Source organism: Somniosus microcephalus, chromosome 8, assembly GCF_052327205.1.
Source record: "Somniosus microcephalus isolate GS21.2 chromosome 8, FLI_Smic_1.0, whole genome shotgun sequence".
NCBI lineage: Eukaryota > Metazoa > Chordata > Chondrichthyes > Squaliformes > Somniosidae > Somniosus > Somniosus microcephalus.
In genome coordinates, this window is record NC_140994.1 from 82807656 (window position 1) to 82828221 (window position 20566).

Genomic DNA, 20566 nt, shown 5'->3' on the forward strand with positions numbered 1-20566 from the left:
CTCCTAGTGCTATGCTGATGGTGAGTCAGAGAATTTGGTGTTCACTGCTGTGTAATAGACATTATCAGGGCTACTGATTTATAGTGACTAAGTAAAGAAAGACTTGCAATTATATAGCACTTTTCATGACATCAGGATGTCCCAAAGTACCTCACAGCCAATGAATTACTTTTGAATTGTAGTCACTGTTGTAATGTAGGAAACACAGCAGCCAATTTGCCCACAGCAAGCTCCCACAAACAGCAATGAAATAATCTAATTTTCGTGATGTTGGTTGAGGGATAAATATTGACGAGAACAAGAGCAAAGGAGTTCTCCCAGGAATCTGCTCAATATTTATCCCTCAACTAACATCACTAAAACAGATTATCTGGTCATTATTTCATTGCTGTTTGTGGGACTTGCTGTGAGCAGATTGGTTGTCGCATTTTCTACATCACAACAGTGATTACACTTCAAAAGTACTTTGTTGGCTGTAAAGTGCTTTGGGATATCCTGAGGTCGTGAAAGGTGGTATAAAAATGCAAGTTCTTTCTTTCTTGGAAAGGGGGTGTTGGGCCTTCTTTTTGAACTGCTGCAGTCCGTGTGGTGAAGGTACTCCCACAGTGCTGTTAGGTAGGGAGTTCCAGGATTTTGACCCAGTGACGATGAAGGAACGGCGATATAATTCCAAGTCAGGATGGTGCACGACTTGGAGGGGAACTTGGAGGTGGTGGTGTTCCCATGCGCCTGCTGCCCTTGTCCTTCTAGGTGGTGGAGGTTACGGGTTTGGGAGGTGCTGCTGAAGAAGCTTTGGCGAGGTTTTAAAACTGAGTCACAGTTGGGGTCACACCAATATGGCTTTCCTCACAAGCGCAGGTTTCCACCAACGACTCTCTAAGCACTGAGCTGAGAGCCATGTCTTAATAATTGAAAGTGCATCGCACAATTCAAATAATTAAAACAGGCTTAAATTCAGTTGGAGGTGTATAAAGTTATGAGGAGCCTTGATAAGAGTGGATAGGAAGGACCTATTTTTCTCGGCAGAGAGGTCAATAACCAGGGGATATTGATTTAAAGTAATTGGTAGAAGGATTAGAGGGGAGTTGAGGAGAAATGCTTTTCACCCAGAGGGTGGTGGGGGTGTGGAACTCACTGCCTGAAAGGGTGGTAGCGGCAGAAACCCTCATCACATTTAAAAACTACTTGGATATGCACTTGAAGTGCTGTAACCTACAAGGCTACAGAGCAAGAGCTGGACAGTGGAATTAGGGATTAGGGGTAGCTCTTTTCCAGCCGGCATGGAGATGATGGGCCAAATGGCCTCCTTCTGTGCTGTAAACTTCTATGATTCTATGATGGGGGGGGGGTGAGTGGGTGAGTGGAGGGTCACGCAAGCACTTTGGCCCCAAGGGACACCAAGGGGAACTCCCTATTCTTTATCAAAATAGGGCCTTATTTAATTTCCATTAAATGTGGACCTAAGGATTTATAATGAAATGTAAAAATAGGGACGGAATGTCTGACTTTAAAATGGGGATTGAATTACATCTGCATGCTCTGGTCTTATTATCCCTCGCCCTCATACCCTGCTTCACCAAAAGACTACACATGGTCATGACTGACTCACTGTGTGCAACGTCACGAGATCAAATAATGAATATTCTATATATAACTCTACGCCTGTTGATGCTGCTGCATTTAACATAATTTATTCACCTGTATGTTTAAAATATACAAGGTAGGGGAAAGCCATTTTGTAAATAAATTAATTAATAAAGCAGCACTGCTAGTTGCAGCAGACCAGCAGACACGAGGGAGCCCTAACAATGAGAGTGGGGTCAGGGCGCAATCAAAAATTAACAAACCTAGGACACAAGGCCCAAAAGAACCAACAGTAAATTAGAGCGGGCTGAGAAAAAGGCCCTAGGACAGCAGTAAAAAATTAGAATGAGGCTGGGACAGGGCCGGGACCATGGCAGCAGGCCCAAAGGGGAGAAAATATTGGAGTAGGGCCAGCCTGAGAGGGGAGTGCCAACAAATTAGTACAGCAGAGTCCGAGGTGCAATCTCCAATGCAGATTATAGCGGTACTGGTACCAGAGACCTGAGGGGAAAATTACCTGAATGGGGACGGGCCAAAGACCGGAGGGAAGATTAAAATTCAGAATGAGCACAAACTACAATTGAAAGCAGAGAAATTGATAAATTTTAAATAAAAAATTATAATTAATGCCAAAATTTTGAAGTGCATGCCAGTTTGAACTTAAATGGACTTCCAAAGCAGAGGCCTAAAGAGGATGCAGGAGATTTAGAGATGTAACTAGTAAAGGGTAGCACAGCTGGGAGATGGAAACAGGATGCTCTACAGTGCCACCTACTGGATGACAGCCTGGAACTACATTGTGACTGGCCATTGTTGACATAGGGAATTGTCCATGATAAATGTTTATATAGTTCTAAAGTGCTGCACTGTCGGAGGTGCCGTCTTTCAGATGAGACGTTAAACCGAGGTCCCATCTGCTCTCTCACTATTTCGAAGAGGAGCAGGGGAGTTATCCCCGGTGTCCTGGCCAATATTTAATCCCTTAATCAACATAACAAAAAAAACAGATTAGCTGGTCATTATCACATTGCTGTTTGTGGGAGCTTGCTGTGCGCAAATTGGCTGCCATGTTTCCTACATTACAACAGTAACTACACTTCAAAAAGTACTTCATTGGCTGTAAAGCGCTTCAGGACGTCCGGTGGGCGTGAAAGGCGCTATATAAATTCAAGTCTTTCTTTAAATATTGATGCAAGTGTACTCAAATGTTGTACACTTGCATCAATAAATGACCCCTTATTTTTAATATTCACAATACTAAAAGTCTGGCTGCATGCGTTGGATTTGTGTAACCCTGACTCGATGCAGCATTTGGTTAATAATTAATTACTTTATTTTTTTCTGTAGCTATGGCACGTAACAGAAAACAGGAGCGGGGAAGCAAGGCTGGGGTCCGTTAAGTAGTAGGTGTGTGCACACTTATATCTGCGTTGCTGTATTTTAACTGCAGTGAAAGACCTCAGTGCCTGCAGCGTAAATAGCTCGTTTATGTTGCAGTCTATTTCTGTACCGCGAAAGCAGAGCGATATTAATACAGGTACACACAGCACGAACGGAAAGCATCCGCAAGCATGCATATCCCGCCCCAAAGGTGGTCATCTAATTTCATGTTTCTTTTATGCTCCGTATAGAGAAAGAAAAACAACTCTCGTGTTATTTCAATGCGGCTCCATATAACAACAAAAAAGTGATGACCTTCAAAATTGTGCGTGTGTTTTTGGTGGGAGGGGAATTTTCCACTGCTGCCATGGTCCCGGCCCTGTCCCAGCCTCATTCTAATTTTTTACTGCTGTCCTAGGGCCTTTTTCTCAGCCCGCTCTAATTTACTGTTGGTTCTTTTGGGCCTTGTGTCCTAGGTTTGTTAATTTTTGATTGCGCCCTGACCCCACTCTCATTGTTAGGGCTCCCTCGTGTCTGCTGGTCTGCTGCAACTAGCAGTGCTGCTTTATTAATTAATTTATAGGAAGTGCATACTATATGCAAGATTTTTTATATATATGTATATTAGTATCAGTTGATAAATGTAAGTTTTTATTAGATACAAGATAGCAACAGATTTGAGAGACTTTAGAAACTAGCTCCACGGTGCCCCCTACTGGCCCGAGTCTACAACTCCCTCTTTACCATTCTAATTGTTTGCACAAGCAGTTTCAATTTAAATGTTGACAAGGCAGGAATAAAATTAGTAACAACAGGAAGTTGGCCTGGAAATGCAGACATATACAAGATTTTAATAATATATAATATAAAAAAACACACACACGTATATAAAAAATAAAATGTGGAACAAAGTGTTGGGAACTAAATAGCTTCATATGTACTCCACCCATTGAACAAGTTTAAATCATTGTTAATTCTGCAATACACATCAGTGGTCACGAGGACACTTTGTAATTGTTTGCACATTGCTTCGAATGCGTACCTTTTGAAGTTTGAACAGCAGTAAAAAAAAGAAATTCGATTGTGGCTAAATTCTGCACCAGATAACTACCCGATTGGCATCACATGCTACAATCAGAGATCAAACACAGCCCAAGTGATCTAAAAATAGTCCGTCAGCATCCAAACATCTTGTTATTTAATGACGTTCCAAAAGGCTGCTGAGATGTACATTGCCAGATCCAGTAATCGGGAGCAGTTTCGGTGCGTTTTCTCTTTGCATGACACGGATCGTGATATGCTTTAGTTTGTGCACCTTTTATTTTTTCAAACATTTGTAAATGTAGAAATGTTCTGGCCCATTCAAACCCCTCCCCGCCCCCGCGGTGCCTGGTGGCAGTACAGTGCGAGCCGTAAAATGGTAACTATTTTACTTTCGATCTAACTAATCCCATGTAATCAACAAACTCGAAACAGCATAACTTTTGTAAATTTCAGTTCCTTAGTCCCGTTTACATTTACAAGAGTTCAAATTTGCATTTTGACTAAATTAGGTAAAAGTAGCAAATTTATTATACGTCCTTTGCATACATTTTTTGTACATGTTTGAAATTGGACACTTCTTACTGAAAATGTAAATACACTTCTCATTACCGCCCCCTTACTGTCTAAACTCGCTCCAGAATGGATCTCATCTTTGCACTTGGCTGTGATTATTACTGTAAAGGACGTGAAATAGGGTTTCTGCAAGTCCAGAGCAGTGGAAAATTCCCCTCCCACCAAAAACACACGCACAATTTTGAAGGTCATCACTTTTTTGTTGTTATATGGAGCCGCATTGAAATAACACGAGAGTTGTTTTTCTTTCTCTATACGGAGCATAAAAGAAACATGAAATTAGATGACCACCTTTGGGGCGGGATATGCATGCTTGCGGATGCTTTCCGTTCGTGCTGTGTGTACCTGTATTAATATCGCTCTGCTTTCGCGGTACAGAAATAGACTGCAACATAAACGAGCTATTTACGCTGCAGGCACTGAGGTCTTTCACTGCAGTTAAAATACAGCAACGCAGATATAAGTGTGCACACACCTACTACTTAACGGACCCCAGCCTTGCTTCCCCGCTCCTGTTTTCTGTTACGTGCCATAGCTACAGAAAAAAATAAAGTAATTAATTATTAACCAAATGCTGCATCGAGTCAGGGTTACACAAATCCAACGCATGCAGCCAGACTTTTAGTATTGTGAATATTAAAAATAAGGGGTGGGAAGGGGAGACGCGCTGCCCAGCAAGGGGGCAGATTCGGGTTGAGACCCGGTACCGACCCCCCACTACCTTACCCTTCCAGGGCAATGCAATACATGAACCGCAGGGCTGGCAGCGCCCGGAGCCGTGCAATGTATTGCAATGCAAGAACCAGCAGTAACTGAACCATGCAATGCATACATCCCAGGGCTGGCAGCAGTGGAAACTGAACAATGCATGAGGGCCAGGCAGTAGTGGGAACCGTGCAATGCATAAACCCCAGGGTTAGGCAGTAGTCGGAACCGTGCAATGCATAAACCCCAGGGTTAGACAGTAGTGGGAACCATGCAATGCAGGAACCCCTGGGCCAGGCAAAGAGAGCAAAGCAATGCTAGATCACTCAGCAGCACCCGGGGGAACTCCAACCTCTGTTGTTATTCCTGATGCTTCGCCTCTGTTTCCACTTTTACGTTTCTAAAAAAAATTGTTATAGGAAAGGAGGGGTGCACGCGCATGTACGTGCGCGGTCCCGCGCGAACCCAGTTCTTGTGGTCGGTGCGGCTGAACTCGCTGAGGCGGCGCGCGCTGGCTGACGGCGGGTACGTGCACGCTCCCGACCACTGACGGCTGGTACGTGCGCGCCCGGCCGGTGCGTGCTCACCCCCCCGCGCGAACTCTTCGCCCGCTCCTACACACGCTGACGTCATGCCGCAGGTCCTGACAGAACGGTAGAGGCCGGCGGCCGCCAAAACCGCGGCGAAAAATGAGCCCCCGCCTCCAGCCGGCCGGCAACCGGGCGCTGGGCGAGCGGGGCAGCCGGCCCCTCCCGCCGGCAGCCCCGCCCGAATTTCTCCCAGTGCCCGAAGCCGCCCGCCCTGGCCATCGTCGGGCCGGGTCGGGCAGGGCCGCCCCGGCAACTCACTTTGCCCCCCCAAAAAGGGGTGACTTTCAGGCGTTTGGCGCAGTTCGGAGAGGAGGCATGGGAACTCGGGGGGAGTGGCAATAATTGGGCGCAGTCGGCGGTCACATTGGCGCTGGCGGGACGAAGGGAAATGAATTTCATATTGCGGCATCTCCGCCGCTCCCGGCGCACACCTGCCAGGACCTGGCACTTTCATTCAAGCCAAGTTTGGAGGAGAATGTAGACTTCAATCAATTGAGCAGGGCGATATGGAGACGGACTCAATCAAGGTATTGAACTGCTTTCTGCTGGTATTCCCACTGCTCTCCAAACCCCTGCACTCCTACCTCCTCCTTACTTCTAATGACTCGTCAATAAGCTGTTTATAAAGTTTTTTTGTTTGTTTAAAAATAATTTAAAAAGCTGACCTAAAACTCTTTTTAAAGAAATTGCTCCAAAAATACATTTTGCTTAAATTCCTTCACATTCAAATTTTTTTTTCTCGCAATGTTTATTTAATATTTATTAATTTGTGTGTTTTTTTTTCCACGCAGTGGGTTGGTTCTCCGTGCGGTTTACACGGAGCCTACATTTTCTACAAAGCTTTCAAATTCAGTCTTGAAGGCAGACCAAGAATCCTCTCCCTCGGAGACTTTTTCTTTGTAAGATGTAAGCCAGGAGCTCCGATTTGCATAGCAGAACTCCAGCTGTTGTGGGAAGAGAGAAACAACAAGCAACTTTTGTCGAGTTCCAAACTCTACTTTCTCCCAGAAGATACACCCCAAGGAAGGTCGATCGGCCACGGAGAGGTGATGACCCCCCCCCCCCCCCTTGTTTGATTCACTTTTAATTGACTTCATAATATTTTTGTGTGTGCTGTTACTTGTTTTATGAAATTTGAGCTGTGCACTTTGTCTGCGAGAGATCAGCATTTGCTGGGCATGAGCTTCAAAGTAAAAGTAAATATTTATAGGATCTGTTTGCACACTGTAAAGCCAAGGGAGGGGGTATCTTGGCATTTCCCCCCCCCCCCTCCCTTGCAGTTTGCTTGGGTTATGTTCAGCTCTTTCTCTGTTGGACTTTAGAGGGGGGGCGCTGTGTGATTGATTTAAAAATATTTAGTATGGTCGGAAATTACGAAACGGGGATGAGATCAAAGCTATTCTATGAAGGCGTGTAACTGGGTGAAAAGGGACAGGTAGAATAATGCATTGTCTGGATGTCTTCACAAAAGGCATGTTATGCAGCAAAGGCCGGTGGATTTTTATGATTGTAAAGGCACATCACATGCTGACAGTGTGTAATGAAAACCGATTCTTTCCATGTAAACATCCAAACGGCAGATTCAGAAGAGAAAAAAATATGAAGCGTGCCAAGGAAACCAGCCTCTCTCAATTTTCCATGCAATGACGCAAATCTTTAAATAACTTTTTTTTATTAATACAGAAACGAAATCTGATTCAGTTACCATATAAATACATTAACCGGGCAGTGGGGGAACTGGATTGGTCTGCGCGGGACTTATGCTCTGTAATTTAGCAGTGATGTGTGTGTGTGAAAATCGGTGATGAATAGTTACGCATTGGAAGTGCTGGTTTAACGTGACGTGTAAATAGTTCTGCATTTTAACTGCATTTACAGTATCCCGATAGGGGCTAGAGAGCAGCCGATCCCAGTATGGATTGTAAACACTACAGGCGACTGACTAGTTGTGCTCCTGAAAACAGCTCTTGTCTGCACGCTGGAGTTAATTGTGCATTCTGAAAGGCCGGCGTGTCAAATTACCTTTTCATATCTGCAACAGGTTTAGAAGCAGTTAAACCCTCATATCGCCTTTTTTTGTTATTTCTTTCCCAAACACATTAAAGACTTCTAACCACGCTGTTACTTGTTAAGATCCAATGTGGTTATATTCAATCTTTGTCTCCCTTTCCAACTCGATAATTACTAAGTACATTGTTACCATTAAAAATAAACTATTGAAAAACATTGTGACCTTTCTCAAGAGTTCTGTTTCCCCTCCCCCTGTCTAACTTTTCCTGTGCAGCTGTCTCTCTCCACCCCCCTTATTACTTACTTTTGAAATTCATGACTTGACGCGGTTTACTGATCTGGAAATCAGAATAAAATAAATAACGATCACAGATCCCGTGACACTTCTCGGCGAATCTCTCTTTGCTTCCCCGCCCCCCGTATGTTAAGCAGCTGAAAACGATTAGCTTATTATGCAGGCTGGAATATCTGCAAATGCCACAATTAATTTTTTTAATGTATTTGTTCTCTGCACCTTCCGTGCCGAATGCAGTCAGCCAAGCCCACAAGTTTTATGCATAGTTTTCTCAACACGAACCTGCTGGATGGTAATTCCGTTTATTCAGCTAAATAAACTAGGAAGTCACACTGTGACCTTCAGTAAATTTGAAATGTTGAGCAACAATTTTTATTTATATAATATAAATGTACGTGTGTGTCTAGATAGATAGATATATATATAATATAGATATAGATAGATATGTACACGTGTATGTGTGTGTATCTATGAGATTGTGGTTAAAATTGTGCTGATCTGCTATTTCTGATATCCGAATCAAGGACCAAAAGGCTGTTAATGATTAGCTTCCAGTTAATATCGGCCCGGAAACCTCAATATCATCTGCTGAGGCGCTGTGAGCTGGAAGTTTACTCCTACGGACAGACCTTAAATTATGCAAATATCTTGTGTACTCCACAATAAACACGGCGAAGGAGGGTAGGAGTCGGTTGTAGTTTCCAGATGCTGTCTTTGCTTCACGCCCGCTGATGTCATTTCCCTTCTGGCCAGAGTTAGTCATTCATTAGCAAAGAGAACGGCAGCAGAAACAGCAACAAGTGATCCCGAGCCTGGCACGGTGCCCAGAGAAACTCACACCAAGATCCAGCGAGCCCGATGCGAGACTCCCATTAATAAATATGCGAGCGCAGTTGTCACATATTAATAGGTGTGCTGTGTACATACGGATTCTTGTCCGGATTGATGGCTATCGTCTATCGCACGTTGTATGCGCCTTCATATTGCACCAACTGCCTGCCCAGGAACGGGAATTACCAGTTAATTGACCTATCATTGCAAGTTAATCTCTAAATTTGGAAACCCCATAGGAAATCAATTGTTCTTTTAAAAAGTGTGCATACCAATTGCAAAAACGTATGTTGCCAAATTTGTGTTGATTCATCAATACCATAAAACAGAAGTGCCCCTTTAATGCTAGATCATAAATGGATGCATTCCTATTAAAATATTAGCCATGGTGTGGAGATGCCGGAGTTGGACTGGGGTGGACAAATGTAAGAAATCACACAACACCAGGTTATAGTCCAACAGCTTTATTTGAAATCACAAGCTGTTGGACTATAACCTGGTGTTGTGTGATTTCTTACATTAAAATATTAGATCGTAATGGATTAAAAATGTATGCAAATACTGACATTTTTCAAAAGTAAATCGCCTATTTTTCTCCATTATAAGCACAAATATATACCCTACACATGTATTGCATTTTGTGTTTGTATACAGTACAATTTCAATAGTAAATGTTTGTAAAATTAACACCAACATTCTTGCATTTTAATTCCTCATAGATCCCTTTTTTTAACCTTTTCAGTATGGTTTCAAGGCATGCGTAAATCACACTGGGGTAAAAAAAGACAATTGATGACAAGTGGGTCAGACCCTGGTATCGAATAAGATATTCTCCTACCATTCCAGAATCTATTGCCATGTATCTCTGAGGCAAACGCTACAAGACATGATCTCACAAATAAAATTGATATGGGAAGCTGAACGGTTATGGTGTCATTGGTTACATTTTGAGAAATTGACATACTCAGCAGAACCAGAGGGGGAGATGAGGAGAAATATTTTTTTACGCAGCGAGTTTTTATGATCTGGAATACACGGCCTGAAAGGGTGGCGGAAGCAGATTCAATATTAACTTTCAAAAGGGAATGGGATATATACTTGGAAAACAAAAATTTGGAGGGCAATGGGGAAAGAGCAGGGTGGGGATGGGATTGGGGGGGGGGGGTGGTAGTGAGACAAAACGGATAGTTCTTTCAAAGAGCTGGTGCAAGCATGGTGGGCCAAACGGATTCCTTCTGCGCCGTATGATTCTACACTACATTAGACTTGTATGCTCCTACTCCGAATTTCTTAACCAGACTATTTGTTGCAGAAAAATTGCCTTCTATCTAAACTAATGTACCTTTTCAGTGCAGTGCTGTGAATCATAAGATGCTAATTGTGCCTGCATATTCAATCTGGTATAAATATGCAGTATTAATAAAGGCAAACTATTCCAGCAAAGCTGAATAAATTGTAGTTCATCTTCACTGTACAGTATATTAATGGCCCACTCCCCAGAGGGGATCAGATATAATGAATACTGTTATGCAAATCTGAGAAATACAGCACAGTATTTTTGGCAACATTTTTTTCCAAGTTTTGCATTTCTTATGTTCACAAGCACTGTTCTGATACTGAGAGCATTATGTGCTTTTTCATTTAATGTGCCAATTATTTGAATAATGTCAGCTGTTTTGAATATAGTAATAGGAAGACTGCAATATCCTTTCCCCCCAAGAGTCACTTGTCTATTTCAGAATTTAAATCCAACAAGCTGTATTGCATGAACAGTAAGGCTGATTTAAAGTGGGTCAGTCACCATGAAGGCAGTAACTGAAGATATGTTTAAACAACTTTTAAATAAAATATAGTAGGGGAAATAATAACATAAATTCAAATAGAGAGCAATGTCATGATGTTTTATGGTTATAAACAGGCCTGTAGAAAGTACCAGGAAAATAAATGCCTTGGAATGAAATTTAACATTTGTTAAAAATAAACTCCCAGTTCTACTGCTGGCATGTGTAATTTAAAGAGCTTTTAAAAACTAGCCTTCAGAATTTTTTTTTAAATGATTGTTTGTTCAGGAAGAAAGGAGCGGGGGGAAAAAGCTTGACTTCAGTGCCAAGCATCTGACTGTTTTAAGTTAGGTTCTAGTTACCAAATGCTCATAAAGCATTCGGTCCTCAAATAGTATTGTGAATTGAATAGTAGGCCTCTAATTACTTTTTGCAGTTCATTGCTAACTTTAACAGTGAAATGACTGGGTTGCAAAGGTTATACAGTGTTCTCTTAAGAGTACAAGATTTTATAGACGATCAGTTCAAGTTTCACCTGGCATTGATCCAGTGTGTATTGAGCGTTCTGGCATGTTTTCGTGTTTGCATGCAAAGGTGCCAGGATTATATAGGTGGTCAGTGCAAGTTTTGTTGTTTTCCAGTTTTTAACTCCTCGTAACTGTACAAGCCAAAATTCCATGGCGAAATGCAACACTGGCGTTAACAGTGATGAGTTATGTTAGTCGAGGTAGCGTTGTCAGTCCTGAATTGCTAAGCTAATCAAAATAGGTTGTAAACAAGGCGCCACATGACACACACACACCAAATATTAACATTAATCTGTTGCAGAATAGTACATGGGCATGATTAGAGGGGGTGTCCAAATTGCAACTCATGGCCCACATGCAAGTCCCATGCCCCAGAAGCCCTTTCCTTAAAGCCCAGGCAACTCAGTACTACATCCCTCTAATGTTTTGCTGGTTTGAACATTGTGGGCCTGGAGGTTTGGGAAGGGCTGGTGGAGAAATCCTAAATCACAAACACCAATCGCTGTTAGTACTAGCAACTTGAGATAGATGCAAATTAACGAGGAACTTTACATATGTGGCCCTGAGGCACCCTGGCAATGCACCTATGCAGCCCAGTATGACTAGAGCTCAGACCCCTCTGCTTTCTAGCGCTGCCAGCTCGAGTTAACAAGAAGCTACTAATGTCCTCTGGGCTAGCGAGGAGAAAAATTGTTTAGGGCTCCCACCGCCAACGGTTATCCGGTGACTCCTGCTGAAAAGCATGTGCGCGGATGTCGGGCGAGAACAGGAGCAGACTTGGCGCTGATGCTTCCCACAGTCGAATAGTACGCCGCCACTCATTTGTCCAGTTTCACGCATGAAAAATGACTTGCATTTATATCGCGCCTTTCACGACCATAAGACGTCACAAAGCACTTTACAGCCAATTAAGTACTTTTGAAGTGTAAGATAGAAAGTGAAGAATGGTAATTTGGGTAGGAGGGTAGTTAGTGCCTTGAGAGGGGACAAAAAAAATGAAAATGTGACTATAAATGAATATTTTAATATAATTTGTTTTTGTCTTGTCTAATTTTGCCATGATCTCTGTTCCAGATGTAGCATTTTTCAGATGCTATTGTGTAATCTGGTGTTGGGACATATCCGACAATTATGGTTTTATTATTGAAGCAATTGCAAATCATTTGTGACAACGATAGCACATTTTAAGATCGTTCATAAAATGAGTAATATAATTTACAGTTCAAAATGCATATTTGTCATTTGTGCTGAATGTAACATTTATAAGGTTAGAATCTAAAGTTTTTAATGTGGATTTATTCCATCCCTTCATTGAGCTTTTTGTTAATTGAATTTGGAACGAGAACAAAATTGAAAATCTAAGTCTCTTTTTTTTGAGAACATGAATTACTTGATAGTCACTTTACATAAAGGCTTTTCTCATTCCTGTAGGCATCATTTCTCATGTTGCTAGGTCAGTAATTCAATAGACAGTAACGCAGGTGTACTAATCTGTTTTGACCTGAGGAATTCTTTCTTTGACCTCATGAGGCAACAGACTGAAACATTCTCAGCATGACAGATTTTCTTTCTTTTGGTAGCTGGTTTATCAAAGGGTGGAACAGACCAAACCATACATTAACTAACATTATTATATGGATGGGTGCATACAATTTCACTGCTAACTGTAAGCGACATTTTATTATATAGTTTACTGGCATTTTGTGACATGTGAAGTTTCCTGTAATATGATTGCCTGAAAATTATACATTATGGTAAACTATTACTCCTTTTAAGATGGATATTTGATGTTTTCGCTAAATAAAGTAAAAAGCACTTTGGTGATCTTCGATTCTGCTTTTGTACGGTCTGTTACATCAAGCAATCTCTTTAACCTTTGTTCTTACGATTTACAGGCACTAATAAATCTTTAGGCTCTTACATTTGTTTCCTTCTTTGTATTTGAGGACTTTTTTTTATACTAAGGCATTTAAATATAATGAATGTTTGGAAAAAAAATAAGACTGCTGGCTTTAGGCATAAGGTATTTTTTCAAAGATTGGCGTTTTTACTTGGTCTATAATCCCACTGTTTTAAAATTGTATTTGGACGAGCATCTGGAAATTCTGGCATTAAAGTTGATTTGATGAACTTCGGGAAGCGATTGTTTTCACATTCTCATATTACAAGCGTTACTGCCTACACAGCTAGCAGATGTGTTCATCAAGGCAATAAGTATGAAACAGAATTCAAACAAATCATCCAACAACAGAAGATTCAAAATGGATAACAAAACCTGTAAAATGTCTTTTATGTTTGGTATGTTTCCTGTATTGGGGCTTTATGTCGCAAATCTTATTTCTGCAAACTAATACAGGCACTGTGTTTCATCACCAATAAAGATAGGCTTTTTAAAAAAAAACAATTAAACTTATAAAGTACTAATTATGACTTGTGTTAATGATGTGAGGTTGTCATTCAATTTACAACGTATCTTCAACCGTGTATTTCATTATTAGAAAGCAAGAAGTTGGGTTATTTGGGGAAGAAAGCTGGAAGAATTTGAGGAAGTTTTGGATTTAAAACGGTTTGGTATGGATCCATTAGTGCACTTTAAATATAATCTCCTGATGGCATCTAAACGACAGTTAGAATAATCTCAATTGATTATTCCAACGATATTATGAAATGCAAATATTCAGTATATTCCTTTCATAATTTTTGCTAGAATCATGTTAGAAATTTACAGAAAATCATTCATGCAGCATGAAAGCAAAGAATTACATGTCATGACGAGACTAGAGGGATCTCAAATGTTTAAATAAAAATAACGATGAAAATGAGATCTAAGATTCTGTGGAACTATATGTTGAACTTTGGAACCTTGACCATTTGGAACCTTTCAAACTTATTCCTGTATCGTGTCTTTTAAAACACCTCGTCCATTGACCTTCTGAATACAACACTCAAACTATCCCACTAACAGTTGACGTTAAGATTACACAGATCTTGTTTACATTAATGATTTGAACCTTCCTTAAATAAATGTTTGCATTTGATTTTTTCTGCCAGTAGAATTTTGTCCGACTGATTTTATTTGCAAATGGAGAGTGAAATATTAGTTTGTGACCATTACTCTCTCTGCTAAAAGGTTGTTGGCTGGTTTTGCTGAGCTTGTTTTCATGGTATCCCTTACTGATAAATATATTCAGTAAAGTGGTAATGCGGAAAGAAAAAACTTAATATAAATCGATTAGGCAGCAGAGTGGCGCACTGCGATGATGAACCAACAGATTGTGCTCCAGAGTGATAGGATGCTGTCTCATTTCTGTGATCGGCCATGCTGCCTGACGGAGATGTAGCGTAGAGGTCAGATGGCTCTCCAGAGGAAGGGAGAGAAACTGGAAAGAAAGTCACCCTGGGCTGCTCACGTACACTTTTGAATGGTTTATTGCAGATTTGATTTGTACGTATCTGATAGGTTACCTGCTCATCCTCTCAGCTGGAGAATAATAGAGGGTCGGTAACCAGAGGACACAGATTTAATATAATTGGCAAGAGAATCAGAGAGAAGATGAGAATTTTTTAATGCCACGAATTGTTGCGATCTGGAATTCACGGCCTGAAAGGATGCTGGAAGCTGATTCAATAGTAACTTTCAAAAAGGGAATTGGATAAATACTTGAAAAGGATAAAATTGCTGGGCTATAGGGAAAGACCAGGAAGTGGGATGAATTGGATAGCTCTTTTAAAGTACAGGCACGATGGGCCGAATGGTGGCCTCCTGTGCTGTATGATTTTCTGTTTCTATCTAAAGACGCCGACAGAAAATAAATTAAAATTGGGCAGTAATTCAAGAAATATATTATTCAATCATCAACTAAGTAAATGTACAACAGGTAGTAAATTGAAAATTGGATTGTCTGAAATGTAAATGATGCTGCTTTGCACCATTAAAGATCAGCAAGGTCATGTTACTATTTCTTTGCTGTTTCTGGTATTGTTTACAGGATGAAGTTGTAGCTGTTTCGGAGAAAGTAGTCGTGAAGCTGGATGACCTGCTGAAATGGGCGTGCTCAGATTTCAGCACATGGACACGGGGCCTCGGGGCTGTGTCACTGAAACCCTCAAAGAGAAAGGAGCTGGGGATGAATGGACAAAAGGAAGCCTTGCATCACTACAGACAGTGCACCCTCAACAGTGGCCTCAATTTCAAGGATGTGTTAAAAGAAAAGGCTGACCTTGGTAATTATTATTTTTTTTTTTACATTTTTTTATATTTCAGCTCAAAATTCTAATTTGAAAGCCATTCTTTCCCATTATTTTTCAATTCAATTTAAGGTTCAGTTGATACTGAGCAGATGTGTATATCCTCTGGGTCTCTGGCGAAACTTAATGGCTTGCAATTTGGCGTTTGCTGTTTTCAACCATTGCGACATTTATGATTTTTTTGTCATTGATGTTACTCCTTGGAGAGTTCTAAGTTTGGTGTTATTAGACATGCAAGCAAAAAAATGAGTCCTTCATTTAAAATGTTTGATTTTCTTGTTTTATATAAATCAGTGGCCAGTAAAACAAATGTGTTATCCATCTGAAACTGCATCAATCTGTCTGTATCTCTTACTTTCCACACATCCTACTTTTTGTTGTCACAATTTTTGGCCATGCTTTTCTGTCAATATTTATTATTCAGTTTTGCTATGTCAACTGTCACAATGTAATGCAAACTCTGGTCACTAGGTGGCTCTGTGGAGCACATTTCTGAAGTGTCTCCCAATGCTGTTGCCATCTTGTATTGAAAAAATATCAAATGAGCATGGGCAACATTGTGGGCAAATTACTAGTTTTTATTTAAAAACATGCTGACCTTTTACTGCCATTTTTTATTTTGCTGAGTGACCTACTTAGAATAATATCATATCGGTATGGTTACAGCATACATTATTTAAGGTGTTCACTGATTGATTGGTTCCCCTTCCTCTGTTAGTGCAGTTTTAAAGAGTATGGCAAAACAATCAAGAATTGTGAATACCCAGGTTTATAATTTGTGTTATTACATCTTGAAAAATGTCACTTTTCCGTTCTTTCAAGAAATGTAGTAAATGCAGAATCGAAGTATTGTAAATGTGAGCATAATTAGTTGTGGTGTAAAGTAAGAGTGATTTTTGCAGAGTACCCATTTTGTCAGCAAAGTATTTAAGGTAGTTCTGTCTAGGGCTGCTGAAAACACATCTTCCAGTGTTATTCATTTGCAGGTTATGAAGAGACTAAAGTTTAACACAGCAGTAGTAAGCCATTGCAATAACTAGCGGTACTGAAGAGGGATTTAAAGGTTTTGACCAGCTGGTTTCTATCCATGCATATCAGAAATCTACATTACCAACCATCATGTTGCTTGGAGCCAGTAAATAGTTGGGCATGTAGAACTTAAAGCTGGTAGCCTGAATGGGCATGTCCGAGGCCAATATGTTGATCCAGAATAGTTAACAATATTTGGATGTTTTAAGGACAGCCTGCCCAATACATTTTTAAAACAATCGTTTCACTCTCTCTTTCTCATTTCTCCCTTCCTGCCTCCACACTGCACTCTCAAGTTTTGTGTGCGTGACTGTCTAGATTTCAGCAATGGCTATCGTGAAGCATGTTTTGTCGGACATGATCAGTGTCCCTGATACTTTCTTCTTGCCCCTACAATACCAACCCTTCCCCACTTCCCCCCCACCCCCCCCCCCCAAGGTGGAGACCTATGCCGCCAGAAGGCCCAGCCAAGAATGAGCAAAAAAGCTATCCAAGGAGTGCAGCTGAGCTCAACATGCCAATTGAGAGTGGGATATCAGCCCAAATTCCAGTTCTGCAATCTAATTACTTTAGGATCCAGGGCCCATCTCTTAAGCTGCTAATTTGATGAGCTACTGCACAAGCAAGCATATATTTGCTAAATGTACGAATGAGTCTTTATGTATCAGCTAGTTTTAAGCATGCACCGCCCAATTTATCGCACTAACTAGACCAGTATTGAAGTGTGTGACGTCGTAAACCAAGTTTGGATTTGTGGTACACGACCAATTTTCCATGCAATTTATCGGACGCTGAATACGTTTTTTGTTTTGAAAGTTTAGATGACCAGCTGTTGGCATTAAGTGAATCAGATACGTAAAGCATCAGTTTTAAGTTCAATTTATGGGTTGTTTCAATAGTTGGAAGTCATATAATTGGTGTAATATATTAGATCTAGTGTTAAACCATTGAAACTATGGGGTTATGTGTCCATACTGCAAGTCTGTAAAAGGTCTGTCTATATCTACCTATCTCCGTTTTGAGATGTGTCTGTTGCTTTTTGCCAATGAGCAAGTAGCTTTTTTTTTACAAAAAAGGAAAGGGGGCCAGTTATTTCCTGTTTGTTTCGTCTGACCTGGAGCCAGGATTTATAGGCTGCAGCTAGCCAACGAACTTCCCTCGGAAGCAGCAGGTATCACACTGTCACTCGTGTTAGTATAAAGTAAAGGACAAGAGCCAATATTCTCTAATGTACAGAAAAACTATTCGCCAACAGAAAATCTTTTCTACTTGACTTCAGGAGTTGCACTTATTATGGAAAGAAAGCAAATCCAATCTCTTAAGCCAAGGATCTGCTAAGATCATTGAGTCTCCAATTGACCTGAGGAAGACAGAGTATTTACATCTTGCAGCTTTAAAGGGATGTTGATGCTCTTTAGCAGCAGAATAATACACAGTGCATGAAATAATAATCCTGCCCCTTATAAACAGCGTATTCTTCAACAGACTAATTACTAGAAAACTTGCTATAGCACTGCTAACAGTGAGTCAGAGGATGCACTACTTTATAAGGTCAGGAACATTATACCATGTAAAATGTAGGTGTGTTCCTTTAGGGCTACAAGGTCTAATTGCTGTCATGTAAACACTGGGTTCATCGAGGTCAATTTAGAGATGACAAGTATCCTGTATCTGCTGTTTGTGTTCATGGAAAGTTATATTTTTTTTCCTTAAATGTGTGAATGACACTTGGATGTGACAAAGTAGTATGACACAGGAAATGTGTGCTAGTTTTTATAGTGTAACTGGCAAATCTCCCATGACGCTCCTTATGGATGTGCTGTTTTGAGTGTCGGAATATTATATAGTGTAAAACCGAATGGGAGGTAATTTTAACCTTGCTGATGGACTTGGGTCAATTGCCCCCCCTCATTCTACACCCCTTCCGATTTGAATCTCTGTGCCCTGATGGAGAGAAGCTTTAGCTTTGCACCTTGTGCTTCCAATGGAGTAAACAGCCTCTTGGGGGAATGTAATCCATCCCCAGTAAAGGTTTGGGGCTTCTTGAACCCCTCAGTGGACTCATGCTCTTCGCTGGAGAGTTCCGCTTAGGCTTACAGAGGGTGGAATTCCTGGGATAGACTGAGAATTCCCTCGAACACCCTGTTGATGCAGCAGGTCAGATAGAAGATGGGCCCACAATGCCCGCCCACCCCTCGCCCCACCAGAATTTAAAAAGCCATGGCAAATGGGGAAGAGTCCTGGAGTAAGCAGATTCCACCCTAAATTCCTGCCTCCCCAGCAGAAATTTTTGGGCCCATATATATTAGGCTTTGTTGCAAAACAATCTCGATAAAATAAAGAAAACCAGTCATTAATCCGGTGACTGAAATTTCCAAGCAGTTTACTGACCTCTAACTGACCTGAGCAAGTTATAACCAGCTGCCGTTACCGGTACTTACACAGGGAGTAATTGAGCGCTGACCTTACACACAGGTCCGATTAGCCATAATCACCATACTGGGGATCCCAGACTACCTATGAGCAACACCACAGGAGATTTGCTAGTGCATATATGAAAGTGTTGCATCTACTGTGTCTGTCACACTTGAAAGTGTCACGCGTGGAAAAAGTCACACTTGCACTCCGCTTGTCCCAAATGCCATATTGACACAACCGTCCTCACTGAGGAATTCTGAGCAATTGCCCACCTCCGTTGCAAACTACCTTGGTAAATCGGTCCACTTCTGTCGCACCACTGGCTTTGTCCAGACGCGCGCTCAATTCTGTGCTTAAAATTATAATGGCCCAGAACTTGGTGTCGGGGGCTTGCCGCGCCTGCAAGCCCCCGATGTGCACTTACCCGGCGCGCCGACATCTGAAACCTGGCCCGCAGTGGATTTCCTGTCAGTGGCCCGGTTCTGATGTCGGCGCGCTGTGCTAACCTGACCCAGCGGCGTAGTTAGTGTGATGTGCCGGCTGGGATCAGGTGAGCACTGTTCAGCCAATCAGGGGAGGGGAAACTTCATTCATAAGTTTGAGTAAGAACTGTCAAACTCATGAAAAGTACTGCACCCCAAAACACTACTTAAACTTTAAATAAAATTTTAAAAAACATCCCAATCATTAAATTAAGTATAAATAAGTTTAAAAAAATAATTTAAACAATTTTTTTTTTTTTGAAAAAAATAAATTTTTAATAAAAAGGGTCTAAAACTAAACTTACCTTATTGTAGATTCTTTAAAATAATAAACCTGTGGAAAAAAATTCTAAATTGCACTAAAACACCACTTACCTGTAAAAAAATAAATACTTACGTGTGCTTTTTACAAGCGTAAAGACCGGAGGCCTTTACACATGCGCAAATCCCCCAAAACAGAGGAAATCCAAGACGCACGCGCTGCCCCCTACAGCGCACGCGCTAGCCTCTTCACCTTTTGGGTTAGAGGAGAGGAAATGCCGGTTTTCAGCGCATGCGCTGTGCATGCTGAAAACCGGTATTTCCTCCGGCCAGACGCGTGAGTACCCCTTCCGTACTCGCGCGTTTGGGGAGGAATTACTGCCCCAATGTACCCATTACAAAAGCAAACCTCTTGTCTCAGTTTCACTACTCTCTTAGAAATTTACGGCACTGAAGGAGGCCATTTGGCCCATCGTGTCTGTGCCAAACGAAAAGGAGCCATCCGGCCTAATCCCACTTTCCAGCTCTTGGGTTACGGCACTTCGAGTGCATATCCAAGTACTTTTTAAATGTGATGAGGGTCTCTGCCTCTACCAACCTTTTCAGACAGTGAGTTCCCGACCCCCACCACTCTTCATTTATGTCCACAGTCTACATGCAGAGGCAGAGTTTTTTTCACATGGGTTAGAATTTTCTGGACAAGATATGATGGCTAGAAGCCCAGCTATCTCCACTCTCAAAATTTGGAACTGGGCAATGAAACTCTCACTTGCTGTATGTAATCCTCCCACAGATTAAGCTCAGATCA

At 41.3% G+C, this 20566-nt stretch overlaps 1 protein-coding gene across 1 annotated transcript in view; it reads left to right on the forward strand.

Moving 5' to 3' along the window:
• Nucleotides 1-5951: 5951 nt before the first annotated feature.
• The window catches only part of arid5b (AT-rich interaction domain 5B), a 125702-nt gene continuing 111087 nt past the window's right edge, over nucleotides 5952-20566 (forward strand). Inside the window, exons 1-3 of the mRNA XM_085994966.1 lie at nucleotides 5952-6403; nucleotides 6668-6922; nucleotides 15310-15544. Coding sequence (XP_085851092.1) covers nucleotides 6383-6403; nucleotides 6668-6922; nucleotides 15310-15544 — 511 coding nt within the window. The 5' untranslated portion in view covers nucleotides 5952-6382. The remainder of the gene's footprint in view (nucleotides 6404-6667; nucleotides 6923-15309; nucleotides 15545-20566) is intronic.